Raw genomic sequence first — 16,022 nt, forward strand, 5'->3', positions numbered from 1 at the left:
AGACAGTGTTAATCCAAATCAGCTAAATTTAAATCATATGAATGTATATTATTAATTTAGCTGCTTTGAGTGGCTGCTTCATGTATCTAATGAAATGAACTCTGGCTTCAGAAAGTTCATATGGAGGGATTAGTTTTGCGATTCTCCAAGCTACCCGACGGCTATTTAATTCGTAGCAGAAGACCCCATTCTACACAGGTGTCTCTTTCACACAATTATTATTATTATTATTTATTATATTTAATAGACTGCTCTATCCCCGAAGGGCAACGCGTGGGTTGTCTTCCCCCACCCCTTCCAACGCTCTCCAAGGGGAAGCAACCTTACGACGCCTACACATAAAACTACAATTCCCAGAAGGCCATGAGAAGCAAAAGAGGGGAGGCACATTGAGCGGGCAGTGACCGAGACGGTGGCCGCGAAGGGACGCGATTTTCTTCTCCCACTTTTGACAAATAGGACGCTGCGGTGATCAAATCAGCCAATGAGAAGCGGCGACGGAAAGCGACGCGGCCCACCTTCGGCTTGGCGCGCGCTTGACAGTCCGAGGAGGAAAGTGGAGCGAGGGACGGAGCTCGGCCGGCTTGGAGCTTCCCGCGGCGGGCAGAGGTGATGGCCGGCCGCGGTTTCTGGCTGCTCCCGTTTCCTCCAGTCGGAAAACTCCCTGGAGTCACAGTGGCCGAGTAGCGCAGGGCCAGCCGGCTGCAGCGAGCCCCCTCTTCTTTTGGGCCGCCCCAAGAAGAGGCGTCTCACTTGGGCCTTTTTTTCCTCTGAGGGGTTCTTGCCTCTTCCATTGGAGTCTTGCAGGCGTTTTAGTCGGTGGTCTCTCCAGAAGCTAACCTGAGACAAGGCAGGCATTCTGCACATGCTCCCTTGTGGAGAAAGGGGACTGTAGTCCTTAAAAAAAAATGTCTGGGCAAGCTGGTGCAGAAGAGGGCAGCGTGGTGTAGTGGTTAAAAGCAGGCGGATTCTAATCTGGAGAACCGGGTTTGATTCCCCACTCCTCCACCTGAGTGGCAGAGGCTTATCTGGTGAACCAGATGTGTTTCCGCACTCCTACATTCCTGCTGGGTGACCTCGGGCTAGTCACAGTTCTCTCAGAACTCTCTCAGCCCCACCTACCTCACAAGGTGTCTGCTGTGGGGAGAGGAAGGGAAAGGAACTTGTAAGCCACCTTGGGGCTCCTTACTGGAGAGAAAGGTGGGGTGTAAATCCAAACTACATCTCCTCCTCCTTCAAATTAAGCAAGGGGCTGGAAAGTATGTGGCTTTTCAGTTTATTGAAGAGATGACTCAGGATGAGATGAGAAGCAGCCTGGTGTAGTGGTTTGAGTGATGCACTATCAAATGTTCACCTGCTGATAGTCTCAGTGGGTGACCTTTCCGATAGTCACTCTCTCAGTCTATCCTTCTTCATTTGGTAAAATGGAAAAGGGAGAGAAGTATGCATTGCTGCCTGGAGAACTTTACAGGAAGGGGTGGGGAGAAATTGTATTCCTTTTTTTTGTGCACATGATAAAGGTTTATAAAACCATGCACGGAATGGAGAAAGTGGGTAAAATGGACTCTCCTGCCTCCATCTCCCATTTTGCTAGACTCGGGGGCACACAAAAGGAAACATTTTACTCAGTGCGTGATTAAATTGTGGAATTCAGTGCTTGTCGATGTGATCACTATCATTGGATGATTGTAACAGGCTGTTAGATGGAATCACTGAGAATAGCTCCATCAGTTGATATTAGTTATGGCAATGGCTAAAAGAAACCCCCATGTCCAGAAATAGTAAATCAGAATTCCTGTTTTGCTTCTATGTCTTGTTTCTTACCACCCCTGGGGTGGTTGGCTATTGCATAAGACAGGTCTAGAGGGGCCGCTGGTCATATGAATTCATTTTCACACATGCTTCTCTTGGTCTCCAGTTGGCAAAGGTGCTTGACAGGAGGCCTATCGTATGTAAACTTTTTGTGTGCGGAGAGGCCCTGATCTAAGCTTCCATCACCTGAACTTGCACCCAGATGCTGCAGGCGAATTTATTTTCATAGGAAATATCTACAAGGCATTTTCATGAGGCGTCATACAAGCCTCACAGAACAGAGTGGTAAGCTGCAGTGCTGCAGTCAAATCTTTGCTCACAACCAGAGTTTGATCCCAACAGAAGCCAGTTTCAGGTGGTCTGCTCAAGGTTGACTCAGCCTGCCATCCTTCTGAGGTTGGTAAATTGAGCAGCCAGCTTGCTGGGGGTATTCAGTGTAGATAACTGGGGAACGCAGTGGCAAACCACCCCATAAATTTAGTCTGCCTAGCAAACTTTGTGATGTGACATCATCTGATGGGTTAGTGATGCCCCGGTGCTTGCACAGAGAACTATGTTTACCATATGAGCTGGGCCAAGCTCGGCCTAACAAGGTGAATATGAGATCAACTCTGCTGGATGAAGCAAGCTCTGCCTAGTCCAGCATCCAGGTTATTTCTAGCGGTAGCAGACTGAGGTCTTTTAAAACTGGGAACGAAGGTAATAACCTTTCCTTTTGCCTAATGGTAGTAGATTTTCTGCATGAGTAGAATTTTATTTTAGAACCATTTAGAATTCATTTTTAGAACCATCTAAACTTTTGGACATTACCATGTCTTGTAGCACTGAGTTGTATAAACCCCCACCCTATTATCTGTAATCCTTGCAGTGGTAGTTTAAAATTTGGAAACACAACCACAGATCTTGGTTGTTAACAAGCCACTGTCTTCCAGCATGACCTACTTCACATGTTTGCTGTGAAATCAAATGGCAACAAATATACTTGGGGAGATACTTTTTCAGATCACCCTAAATAAGTAAAATTTGGGAGGTGAATATTTTTGTGCTTACATGCCTGGTTGTATCTTAAGACTCTGAAAAGGGGGCATCAGATGAGCCTTTACTATTGGGTTTGAATTGTATCCCTTTTCTTGTTTTTTAGGTTAACAAGCATCATTTGCTTATCAGTGAAGAAAGCCTTAAAATTATAGAAGGGGAGAAATGGGGTGGCCCCGTTCTATGGGTTTACTGGGAAATTTCAGCTATGAACAAGCTGGTATAATATTCATTTCAAAACTGATGGTGGTGTTCACTAAAAGGAAACCGCCATGTTGAAATATACCACAGTTTTGTGGTGGATTAGCACACCACCGAATGAGGAAGAATTTCCACAGCTGAGTCATTCTGTTTTCTTACCCAACAGAAACCTCTTCTAAAATAGATGCATGCTCATTTTAAATCTGTGCAAAATGTAAGGGGTGTGTATTAGAAAATGCTTGTATTTAAAGAAGGTTCTGTGATTCTTTGGTTTGCATGATGAGCCCGCTTTGAATAGACACTTAATTTTTTGATTCTCAGTTGTAACTTCAGTGGTTTGTAGGTGCGGATATGTGATCCAGCTGTCATTTGTTCAGTGTGTAAAAGTCTCCCTTTGGAGATTTGCTGTACATTTGCCCTTTATGGGTTTAGGTGCAGGGCAAAGACTGTGCTCTTCACTTAGGCATTAAGCCGCCTAAAGATTTTAGCATAAGGCCAGGTGTAAATATCTTTAAATAGGCTGATAGGGATTTCGCAGTGATACTTTGTTTCTTAAATAATGATACATACAAGTTGGTTAATCTAACCACTAAAACATGTCAATTTACAACTAATTGGAGCGTGTACACCTTGGATATGTATTTTCTTGTGCCTCAAACAGGTTTCAGTTCTGCTGGCCCTCCTAGATCGCATAACTCTCCAGGCTTTTTCTGATCTCACCCCCACATACCCTCCCATAACACAATGTAGCTAGCAATCCAAATTTTTACTTATTATAGCCCACATGCCTTTATCTATTTAGAAATAACTAGAGGCTCAGATCTTTCTATAAGCAAAGGATGGTACTTCGTGGGCAGAGCAGAAAAATGTCCTTGTTTAGACGTAGACTTTGTTCCGTCTGTGCAACTGGGCCCGTTGGGCAACAAGCGTTCTCCATCGATTTTAGTTGGCTGTGACGAGTTCAACTTCGTCCCATGAGATGCGAGCCTTTGTTTAGGTCTTCTTTGAAGTTCTGGCGCCATGTCTTCCGTGGTCTGCCTCGCGTTTGCTTTCCTCCAGATGGTATCCATCGCATCACAGTCTTCGGGTGATGGTGACTTAGTAGGCAGAGGATGTGCCCAGCAAGGCAGAATCGTCACTCTGTCACAGTGTTCTGCAGCCTCTAAATTACAGAGCTCAGGTGTTGGTAGTAGCTTCTAAAGCCAGGGGCTGGATCCCAATGCTTGCAATGCTGTGTCCATAACAATAATAATACAGTCTGTTTCCTATTGTGTCAAATGCTTGACTTGAAAAAGATGTTTTCCCAGTAGCTCTTTATATTCACAGCAAAACAGTCTTTAGCTCAAATGGCTTGGTAGTAGACCCATTGGTTCAGCTTATAGAGATTATTTGTTAACATACTGGATTTGTATTTAAGCAGGTAGATTTTTTTTAAAAAGAAGTTTATAAGATTTTTAAAAATCTTTTTTTATTTGTCCATTTTGTTTTAGGGTGACACTTCTTGTATAGTTTTAATTGTAGCTGGCTTGCATGTTGCTTTTACAGATTATTGTTTACTGGTTTGGATTTTACGGGAGAAGAAAATATTAAAAAAACACTAGCAGTTTTACTAGCTATGCCATAATAATGCAGTGTCAAATTGTTAAAATGTGTGAATAGACTTTTCCTTGCAGCTAAACTCATCAGTTCCTGTATATCTCCTACATTCACACTATAATTGTACAGTATTGGGGATGCTATAGTGGTAGTAAGTAACATGACAGAATTGGCTGCTGTCGTTTTTTAAAAATGAGTGTTTATACAAGCCCAGTACTAATCAAGCTTAATAATCAAAAGACAAGCATAGGCATATGTAGCTTAATAAGTACATTGGTTTTTTTCAGACCACCTATTTTGAATGCATCGGGTTAAGTAACAGTTTTAGCAAGCCATTTAATCCTTTGCATAGACAATGGGAAAAGAGTTGATGCTGGATTACTAACTCTTATTTAGAATTTCTGGAAACAGTTGAGTGTGTTTAAGCATCGCTGTTCTGAGAAACATGTAGGTTCATGCTTCTATTTCCAGTCATATGAGGTCTTGAGGTTTGTTTTTTTTTAAGTTGCAGTTTGAATGGTTTATGTCATAGGGAAATGGAAAAGAGAAATGCTTAAAATGAAGCAGCTAAGGAGTTAACCACTTTCCCCTTCAGTTCTTTTACAGAAAAAAATACACACAACTCCCCTCCCATATTTTCAGAGGAGGGTATAAAGGAATGCATAGGTTCAGAGTAAGGTGATGAAAGGTTTGATATTTCCTCATGAAGGAGGTTTGTAAATGAATGATCCAAACCCTTTCAAACTCATTGCTTGGCACCAGTGCCCTGTTAATAGTTTGGCCACCTTGCAAGTAGGCACAGTGCCATTCTCAGCAGATGGACATGGATGCTGTAAGCCAGGAAACAGTGGCTGTGTGGTAAGACAGGCTCTATCTAGTGGAAGGTTTTTTGGTAATTAAGAGGAAAACTCCATTTGTGTATGAAGTAAGCATTTATGAATCTATGATATTTATCTTCTCGGGTGGGGGGGAGATGGAAGAGGATGCTCCCATGCCCAAATTTGCAAGACACAGTTAAGTAATAGTTCCAGCTTCAAGACCAGTGGCAGCTAGGGACCATCAATAATTTTGGGGTATGAGGTTTTGAGAGTCAAAGCTCCCTTTGTCACACTTGAAGGGAACCTTTGACTCCTGAGATCTCATGCCATGAAAATCTTGTTGGTCTCTAAGGTGCTACTAGACTTGATTCTACCTGTTCTGCTGCTACCAACATGGCTGTTCTTTGAGATATTAAAGTAATGCTACTTCAGTGAAAGTGTGCTTATCAAGAGTACCATGTCATGCCTTCTGCTTTCATACAGAAATAGAATGTGGGATTTGTGGCCAAAAGTAGTAGCCATTGTTTGGCCATCCTCGTTTCTTCCTTTTGCTCAGAAGTGCAGCTACTGCTGTTTTGCTGTGTAGCCATTTTTGTCTGTTGCATGGTTAGGCTCATAATGAGAAGAACTCTCATTTTAAAGGAAAGGAGTTCTCGGGAGTTGACGTTGCCTTTGTAACTGATTGTCACAGAGCCCTGAACACACAAGGGTGGGGTAGAAAAGTTCTTTCACTGTCCATCATGTCGATGAACAATTTGATTAGGTCTTGAAAAAGCATTTTGCTACTTTTCAGAAGTGATTTGACGTGAGCCGGACATGAGACCGAGAAATGCAGAAGATTCTTTTCTGTGTAGTAAAAGCTGCGTAAAAGCGACCTGATTTCGATCCCAACAGAAGTCGGTTTTAGGTAGCCAGCTCAAGGTTGACTCCGCCTTCCATCCTTTGAAGGTCGGTAAAATGAGTACCCAGCATACTGGGGGTAAAGTGTGGATGATAGGGGAAGGCAGTAGCAAACCAACATGTAAACAAAATCTGATGTCACCTTATGGGTCAGTATTGACCCAGTGCTTGCACAGTAGGCTATGGAGTGAACCTGTTTCTTACAGCATATAGAATCGACACTGTCAGACTCATCATAAAGCAGAGATTTGATTTAAATCCGATCAATATAAATCACAGTGTAAATAACTAGTCAGCAAAACTTGATTTAAATCTTTTTTTTAAACATAAAGACTTATTCTTTCTGGTATGATCTTAATATTTACAACCGGAGGAAGGTTTCATTTTTAGAATAATGCCTGCCTTGCCCATGAGTAGAGGGAGCTCATTAAAATATTCCCAAACTGGGTTACTTTTATGACTGGCTGCCATTATAGAGTTTCTCCTCCAGGGAGAGAATAATATGATAAACCTCAGGCTGTACACAGAAAGATGTCAAGACTTGTGGAATATTCTTCTCAACAGGTTTCACTTGCCCCTCCCTCTTTGAAATTTAGCACTTAGGTTAATTCTGTATACACAGATTTGCAAAGGAACAATGGGATTAAGGTCTTTTTCACAATTCTGTATGTTTATTTTGTAACATCCTTAATGTGAAGTAGAGGCATGTTTTCTCTGCGTAGACAAATTCACAGTTTTGAGAACTGCAAAACAAAGCATGTGTGATAACATCTTCTAAATAGAAAAAAACTGCCCAAAATAATCTTACAGAAACCTCTGGAAGGGCCTGCATGGTGAACGGGTTAATGGAATTCATTTTCATTTTTTAAATTGATTTTTATCCACCCTGTTTAAAAGGTAACTAATTACTCTGTTGGCAATACGTCTTGAGTGAACAGCATCATGGGATAATGGTCATATACATTTTAACAGTTGACGTACAGCTCAGGGTAAGGGTCTGACAACGTGAATAGCAGTAATAGGTGTCTAACATGTTGTTTGTGAATAGATATGTTCTTTATAAATAGACAGAAGGGTTTTGATTGTGGTTCTTGTGGAAAGTAAAAGATAAAGTGGTTCTTTACAGCTTAATAAGGAGACACTCATGAAGGAAGCATAGCTCTGCGCTGAGAACGTTGAAGTTGTGGAAATGGAATCTGCATGGTGTTGCTTTTAGAAGTTGGTTTTTGTGAGGAAGGGGAGGGGGTGGCATGCAAGGGAGGGGAGGGAAGGGGGCCTGGCATCTGGACCTGGCCCACCCACCCTAGCGGAGGGAGGGGGAGGGGTTCCATGCAAGGGGAGGGGCCCCAGCATCTGGACCTGGCCCACTCACCTTAGCAGAGGGAGGGGAGGGGGAGTTGAAGAATGGGAAGCGGCAACAGGTTTAATAAGTAATTCCTACACACGCTCAGAATAAAGTAACAGCATTTTTTTAAAAAAAACTTTCTTTTTTGTATATCAGCAAAAATGCCAAATGTAAAGAAGGCAGCTGGAAAAAGAGGCCCTGCAAAGAGGAAACTTGCAGAAGAATTTCCTCCAGGAGAAGTTTTTACAGACGGATCAAAGAAAGACTGGAAGCTTGGACCAGCTATAGGCAAAGGAGGCTTTGGCTGCCTGTATCTTGGTAAGATTGTTTAAGTGGAAAAATCTAGTACTGATTCTTTTGAAAAAAACCCCCTAAGAGTATTAAGGCATGCGAACAGTGAAGTTTGGTGAAAAACGTAACTTAACTTTATTTCCACAATTCTCATTGGAAAGCTCTGGAAATATACCTATGCAGATGCATTTCTTTAGTTGAGCCAATTTCTGCCGTTTATAATACCTGTTGCTCATCACCTTTGTGCCCTGCTTGTGTGCTTCTTCGAGGCGCCCAGTTGGCTTCTGTTCAAAACCAAACGTTGGACTTGATGAATCAGCAAATCGTGAAACTTCTCTGCTAGGCAAATTCTGTGCTGGGGTTATTAGCAAAGAGATCAAAAATGAAATGTTTAGCATGATAATTCTCTTACACAAGGGGCTTTGAAAGGAGATTAGATAACTTCTTGGTAGACCAGAACCTTCGTTGGCTATTGAGCCTTCTAGCTGAATGGGATTTCCATTTTGAGGGCAAGTATATCTCTGTATGCCAGTTACTGGAAAAAGGGGAAGCAACAGAGCAAAGGCTTTGATCTCAGTGTCCCTCTGTGGGCATCTACCTGTCCACCATAAGAAACAAATGCAGAACAGGATGGGCCTTAAATTCTTTGGCCCTCAATAGTTCTATTCTTAAGTGGTGATTTGATTTTATATGTAGTGTTCAAGACATCTCAACTACAGATTTCAGAATTACTGCCTGGAACTTTGGAGGTGGGTCAGGAACACACAAAATTACAAAACTTTGGGATATGAATCCTCACGCCTCAGTCTTAGTAGCTACCACCAGCCCCTTTTCACTACCCAGACAGCCAGAAGCCAAGGGGCAAGCTTCCCATGTTCCTGGGATAAAAGTGAGAAAAGTCACCCCTGTAAAGTTGACCACTCGTTGCTTGCGTTTCACAAAACGGTTAACTTGGTAGGCGTAGCCCGTGGGCTTAGGTACTGGGATTAAACTGAAGCCACCTGAAGACAAAATTCCGCAAGATATAATTAAAGTGATTTATTACAATTGTACAAGAATATTTCTGGAAGCAACAGTAAGCAATGAGGATGAAAATAGCAAAGGATAAAGCAAAAGCACTAACTACACAGCAGTGGTTTAAATTACTGGATGTTACCCTTCCAGCTGAAATCCTCCAGTCTTTCTAAGAGTCAGCATTGGCTCTGAGAGTCAGTATGTCTAGCACATGGAACAGGTATGAAATCAAAAAAGCCAAGGTTGGATCTGAGAGCCATGAGTCAGGCACCGAGAACAAAGTTAGACTGAAAAGGGTGGACTTTATGGCCAAGGGTCTTGAGTTGGCCTGAGCTCATTTGTCCAATTAGATCTGTGGCTGGTGATGTCAGTGAACCACATAACCCAAAGGGGTCATCGTGAGATGGAGTGGCGGGAGCTTATTTGTGGCTACGCCTGCCCACGTCTCTTAGGTGTCAAGGGTCACAGTTCATTTTTGCTAATTGAATGGAATGTGGCTCTGCTGTTCTTGACCTTGGAGACTTCGAGAGGAGTTGGGATGGAAACTGTCTCCTCCCAGCAACTAGCAGGCTCTAATTTCAGTTGCAAAAGGTCACAGCTTTGCTGAATCTCAAGTTGTGGCACACTTATTTTCCCATGTCAACTTTTCTGTTGTAGGCCCGAAGCCTTAACCATTTTGTAAGAAAACAAGAAACGGCATTAAGGGACTTGGTTTCTTGACACTTGCATCCCAGTAGAACTACCACGGTTCAAGACATCTTCAGCATGAGTGTTATGAGTTTTACTGTTTCTCACTTGTTCACCAGTTGAAACATTATTCTTTCACAGTACTAAGTACAGTTGATGACTTATCACAGGTAGAGTGAAAAGTGATTCTGATTGAAAGGCAGTTAAAATCTCTAGAAAACAGGTAAATGAATAAGGCCTTTTTTTTCACTGTGGTGCTAAATTGTAGAACTTCTCTCTCTCTAAGCCTGTTTAGCTTTAGGTGACATGTCTTTTTCTAAACATTTTTGCTGTATCATGGGGAATTTTGAATGTGTTGACATTCCATCATTGCATTGTATAGTTATTTTAACATGAACCCTCAAAGAAAAAAACCTTTGCTTTTAGTTTCACTTTTCATTTGTTATATTGGTTGCTGGCTAAAAAAATATGGCCTTGTAGGGTACAGAGTAGAATTTGCTTATGTTCTAATCAAGTTCTGCTCTGTTTTGGTACTATGGAGTTATTGAAATTTTATTCAGTCTCCTTTTACTGATTTTATTGGTGGGATGGTACAGTGTTGCAGGTTTTAATAATTGTTTTCAATTTCTGGCTTAACTGATGTCCTAATGTTTATTTCTGATCCTTTGGTTTTATTGTTGATCCGGTTGTTTTAACTGATTTTAATTTTTAATTGTGAATTGTTTTGAAAGCAATTTGGACAGAGTATGGATCGTATGCTTCTTAATATTACTAGTTCTACCATGTTGTAGCCACATAAGTAGTAGCCTTTCCGCACTGCTAGAATTAAATGTGTTTTCAGATTATTAGAATTACCCGTGTTTGTATAGTTCTTTGTGTTCTGATCACTTCATATATGTTGTTGCAGAAATTCTTAGAACATCTCTGCAAACCTATGCATTAACTAATTTTATGAAATAAATAATTGTTAAGGTAGCCAGCGTGACGTAGTGGTTGAGGTGTTGGATCTGGGAATCCTCAGTTCAAATCACTACTCTTGCCAGGGAAACTTGCTGGGTGACTTTGGGCCAGTCACACACTCTCACCCCTGACCCTAGCTAGTGTTTGGATGGAAGGCTTCCAAGGTATCCCGGGGGAACGATATGGAGGCTATGGCAAACCACCCTGCTACATCTCTTGCCTTGAAAACCCCCACTAGGGGGAGCCATCAACCAACTGTGACTTGGCAACAAGAATGAAAAAAGAAGACAGCATTATCCCCCTACTGATAAGAAACCCTTCCTATTTTCACAGCTGACATTAACTCTTCAAAACCAGTTGGTGCTGATGCTCCCTATGTTATAAAAGTGGTAAGTGACGTCTTTATTTTGACCTAGTTGATGTGCAATTCAGTATTAGACTTTGCTTGCCTATATAGAATATCATGACAGTACTTGAAGGAATCTGACATTTGCCTGCAGCAACAGGTCTGTGCAATTCTATTGTAAGGGAATTCTGTAATCATTGTTCCAATGCTGAAAAAACTCCCCAACGCTGTCATTTCAAAGGCGTGTGTTCACTCTATTGCGCAGTAAGTTTTGTGCAGTACAGGTGATGTCTGGCTACAGATCCTCTTGCTGTTTTCAGATCCACTGGCAAAATTGACCAGTTGCTTAATAAAGTAACTTTATTATTGCTGTGACCAATTGGAGGTGGGAAATGGGCTTGCGGGTTTTGGTAGGTGTCTTAAGGCATCAGGTGTGTAGCCAAAATACTTGAGTCAGCAGCATATTCTGGCCATGTGCCAGGCTGTACCATTCATCACCTCCATCACCAGCAGGATTTGAGGCAGCTAGAGAGGGGGAGGGCCCTGTAGACCAGAGTGCGCTTCAGGTTCCTTTCTACTGTCAAGACATTTGCTGACTTCATGCTCCCCTGCTTCCCAGGAGGCTGTAGGAATGCGAGCAACTGGGAGGGGTTGATTGACTGCCACTTACTGTACCATGCTTTAATGGCACAGTGTGTTGTTGTGGAATAGTCTATATGGCAAGACAGGAGTTCTTCAATGGGGATAGTCATTCACTGACAGGTCATGGCCCTACTGACCAAGCAGGGCTATTAAAACTTTTGTTTCTCTCCTGGAACGTCAATAGGGGTTGTCCTTCATCTTCCCTCCAGTTTCAGCAGCCCTGTGTCTAGACAGGTCACTAATTGGAATAGTTCCACCATTTTTTCCTTAATTATGTCTGAGGATAGATCAAAATCCTCCTCCTCTGTGGCTGTGGAGGCCAAGAAGAAAAAGGGAAACAAGGAGAAGTCACCCCGCCTGGAAACGTTGAAGGGCTTGGAGGTAGTTCAGGTCTGTTGGAACAGTTCCAACCCCCTGCCCCCTTTCCTCTGGGACTGGTGGGAGAGTCCTGCAACCTCCCAAGCTTGCTGCTGTTGAGGCCAATGATTGAGTTCCTGCCTGATGTATCTGCTGCAAGGAACATGTTGCTTAATGAGGTGGCCCCTTCCCCCTCTGGGGCTAATTTTAACATGTCTGGTTGGGAATTAGGTCCTCCGGCTCCGAGAACCTTGTCTCAGGAGAACACTGCCTGGATGGGACATGTGCTGCTAGCAGAATCCCTAGGCCCGCTTTTGGAGGGAAGCATGACAATTGCTCCACCTCCATATTCTCTACCTCCAGTTCCCACGCAAAATACTGATTGGGTGGAATCGCTGCCATGGACCCTTGTCCAGCTACTTCAAACTCAGCAGTTACTCAGCAGGGGAAGAAGAACTGGAGTGGAGGGTACCATAAATCTGGGAATTTTGACTGCAGCGACAGGGGAGGCCACCCAAATCATCCTCTCTCACACCGCACTGGGAGTCTCTGGTATCAGGAGGATTTGGAGACCAGTCCAGTTGTTCAAAACCACATGATCTCTCAGCCAAGAGGGCAAGGCGATCCCATTCTCCTGAATATGACAGTAAAAACCATGAGTGAACAGAGTCTGTTTGTCTCTCCAGCCCCCGGAGGGGCAGGAAAGCCCCGAAGAAAACACATCATCTCCAGTACTGTGGGAGAGAGGTGGATATAAATTATTCATTCTCTGGTTGGTCTAAGGCCCTGGGATCAGACAGAGAAGCGGGAGAGTGGTTAGGAGATGAGGAAGAGGCTCCAGACAAATCCTCCAAACTTTTCTACAGTGGCCATTATCAAGCTTTGTTGAAAGAAGTTATTACCACTCTAATTTATCAAATTAAAACTTCTGACTCAACTGGATCGTCTGATGACAGAGAACAAAATGACACGAGAGCTTTTAAACAGCCGCCTAATGCCTTCTGAGGCCGCCCTTTTCCCAAGAGCTTTCTCAAAGTCATAAGGGAGAGTGGGCTGCCCCTGAATATGTCAATACTCTGGATGCAATTTCCAAGAGACACTATATGTTGACAGAAGAGGCCACAGAAGAACTCTCATTGATGGGGCAGTGACTGCTCTACACACTGGGGTGATTTTACCCAAGGATGGCAAAAATGCCCTAAAAGACTCTTTCGGAAAAATGAGCTAGCCCTCAAGAAAGCCTTTGAAACAGCATCCTTGATTATTAGGGCCTTGGGGGTCCTTTCTAGCTTTGCCAGAACTTTCATCATCTGGACAGACAACCTTGCAAAAGAACCTGAGGTCGATCCAGCAGCAACTATTGAGGTTCCTATTGAAGATACGACACACATCTCAGTTTATCTCTGACACATTCTAGGAGGCAATGGTGTTTGTGCCAGATCTCAGGCCGTGATGGTGCTGATCCATAGGAACCTTTGGTTAAAAGCCAGGAAGGGCGATAATATGACAAAAGCCAATTTATCTACAGAGAAGTTCTCAGGCAAGTTACTGTTTGGTGATGCAACCTTAGAATAGGTTTTAGTGGAGACCAAAGAAAAAAAAGTGATACCATCTGCACTTTTGTCTAAAGAGAACAACCAGAAAGGCAGGAGTTTCAACTCCTTTTATTTCTTTCATTCATCTTACAAAGCAAAGGACTACAAGCCTGTCACATCCGGAGGGACTTCATCCTACCGAGGACAAAAGCAATACCCCAAAGTCCTCTTCAGCCTGGCTACATTATTGGGGGTCAACGAAGCCTTTTCTGGGAGGCTTGGTCAGAGACAGTGAGCGATCTGTAGGTTTCGGGGTGGTTTGAGAAGGTTATTGGATAAAATTTTCATCCTCCCTCCTTCATTTGTTTCAACGCTCTTTGGAACCAAAATTACCAGAAAAAGCAAAGATCCTAGAGGAAGCAGTTGAGCATCTAATCAACATCAGAGCCTTCAAACCAGTTCCTGTTGATCAGAGGGGTCAAGAGATCTACTCCCCAGTCTTCACAGTTCCCAAAACTTGGGACAGTAGAGGGCAATTCTTGACTTAAAATGTCTAAACTTGCGGGTGATGAAGAAAAAGTTTCGTATGGAGTCCCTCTGAACCATCCTACAGGCTATCCAACATCACAACTACTTGACCTCTCTAGATTTGAAGGAAGTGTTCCATCATATTCCAATCCACAAATCTTCTGTTACTATCTTCTTTTGGCCAGAGCAGCAAGACTTTCAGTATAAGGCCTTGCCTTTTAGACTCTCCTCGGCTCCTAGGGTGTTCACAAAGGTTTTAGCTCAAAAGGCTCCCAGGGTGTTCACAAAGGTTTTAGCCCAAAAGGGGGGGGATCCATGTTTATCCATACCTGGATGACCCCTTCCTCAGAGGTTCTTCAGAGAATGTCCTTCTCAGGAATAATCCAGGTTTGAGTTGGATTCCTCCTCAACAGTAACAAAAGCAACTGTCGGACAAACAAATCAACCTCTGACATCTAGTCATGGAGGTCTGCCTTCTATCTAAGGCGGGCCTTATGATTCTGGTGGCCCTTTTAGAATTACTGATTTCTACCATCAACATTGTCCTCTGAGCCAGACTACACTCTAGGCCTCTACAACATAGGCTGCTTCCCTTTCAGAAGGACATTGTAAAACACTGCCACAAATTGATTCATCTCTCTCTATTTCTCAGGAAGGTGGTCGCTTAAGCATGACCACATTGCATAGGGCAGTCTTTTTCTCCAACCTGATCAGATAATGGTTCTGGTGGGTTTTCTGGGCTGTGTGGCCGTGGTCTGGTGGATTTTGTTCCTAACATTTCGCCTGCATCTGTGGCTGGCATCTTCAGAGGTGTATCACAGAGAAAAGTCTGTTTCACACTGTGTCTAAGTGAGAAGGGAAAGTTTAGTGTGGTAAATTGTCCACGTCCCAGGGTGGGGAACCAATCGTTAAGTGTTTGGGTGGAATTCGCTATGCAACGGTGTGGTTGAGTTCATTGTATTGCGGGTGGGGTTATCAGTCCATTTTTAAAGTACTGGGAGCCAGGCTTTGCTAATTTTTAACGTCTCTTCTTTCTTATTGAAGTTGTCCTGGTGCTTGTGAATTTCAATGGCCCCCCTGTGCATTCTGACATAGTAAGCTTGTGAATTGTCCAGAATTTCAGAGTTCTCAAATAAAATATTATGTCCAGTTTTGTTTAAACTGAAATGTGAAAGCCTTCGACAATACATTGATCAGATACTGTTCACTACAGATGTGAGCAAGTGTGGGTGGGGAGCCCATTGCCCGGATCTAGTAGCATAAATTGGTTGGAGCTTCGAGCAATAAGACTGGCCGTTCTGGCTTCTCAAGGCAGACTTTGCGGCCAGCATGTATTAGTCCAGAGGGAGAAAGTTACTGCCAAGACCCATGTCAACAGACAAAGGGGCATACATTCTCCTTCTCTGCACAGAGAGGTGGAGAGGCCGTTGCTTTGGACAGAGAAAAATCTGGCAAGAGTCCATGCAAAACATCTCAGTGGAGTAATGTCCAAGCTGAATGGCTAAGCTGGTTAGACTTGGATCAGAGCGCGTGGTCTCTGAACAAGTCAGTTTTTAGGAGATAGTGAGGTTTAGTCTTCCAATACTAGAGCTGTTTGCCACCAGCAAAAACAGTCAGGTCCCCAGATATTATGCTTATTACCAAGACTGTTGAGCAGAAAGGGTGGCCATTATCCAACAAAGATGGCCTCAGGGTCTGGTGTATGCTTTCCACCCATTCCATTGATGGGGAAGCTGATGGGGAAGGTGAGACAGGAAGGAGCATCTGTCATTCTGGTGGCCCCTTATTGGTCAAGGAGACCATGGTTCTTGGACCTGGTGAACCTACCCCTGGAAGAGCTGTGGAGCATGCCCTGTTGTGAGGACTTTCTAATGCAGTCATCCAAACCCAACATGGTTAAAACTTGTGGTGTGGAAGTTGAGTGATCAGACCTACAGATACTAGGTCTACCGGAG

The 16,022-nt window shown here is 43.3% G+C and overlaps 1 protein-coding gene across 2 annotated transcripts in view; it reads left to right on the forward strand.

Annotated features, from left to right (window-relative positions):
• Window positions 1–469: 469 nt before the first annotated feature.
• The window catches only part of VRK1 (VRK serine/threonine kinase 1), a 59,928-nt gene continuing 44,375 nt past the window's right edge, over window positions 470–16,022 (forward strand). For both annotated transcript variants that reach the window (XM_048486123.1, XM_048486124.1), the window contains exons 1-3: window positions 470–609; window positions 7,864–8,025; window positions 10,993–11,048. In XM_048486123.1, coding sequence (XP_048342080.1) covers window positions 7,869–8,025; window positions 10,993–11,048 — 213 coding nt within the window. In that variant the 5' untranslated portion in view covers window positions 470–609; window positions 7,864–7,868. The remainder of the gene's footprint in view (window positions 610–7,863; window positions 8,026–10,992; window positions 11,049–16,022) is intronic.

The sequence above is a fragment of the Sphaerodactylus townsendi genome, linkage group LG02, assembly GCF_021028975.2.
Source record: "Sphaerodactylus townsendi isolate TG3544 linkage group LG02, MPM_Stown_v2.3, whole genome shotgun sequence".
NCBI lineage: Eukaryota > Metazoa > Chordata > Lepidosauria > Squamata > Sphaerodactylidae > Sphaerodactylus > Sphaerodactylus townsendi.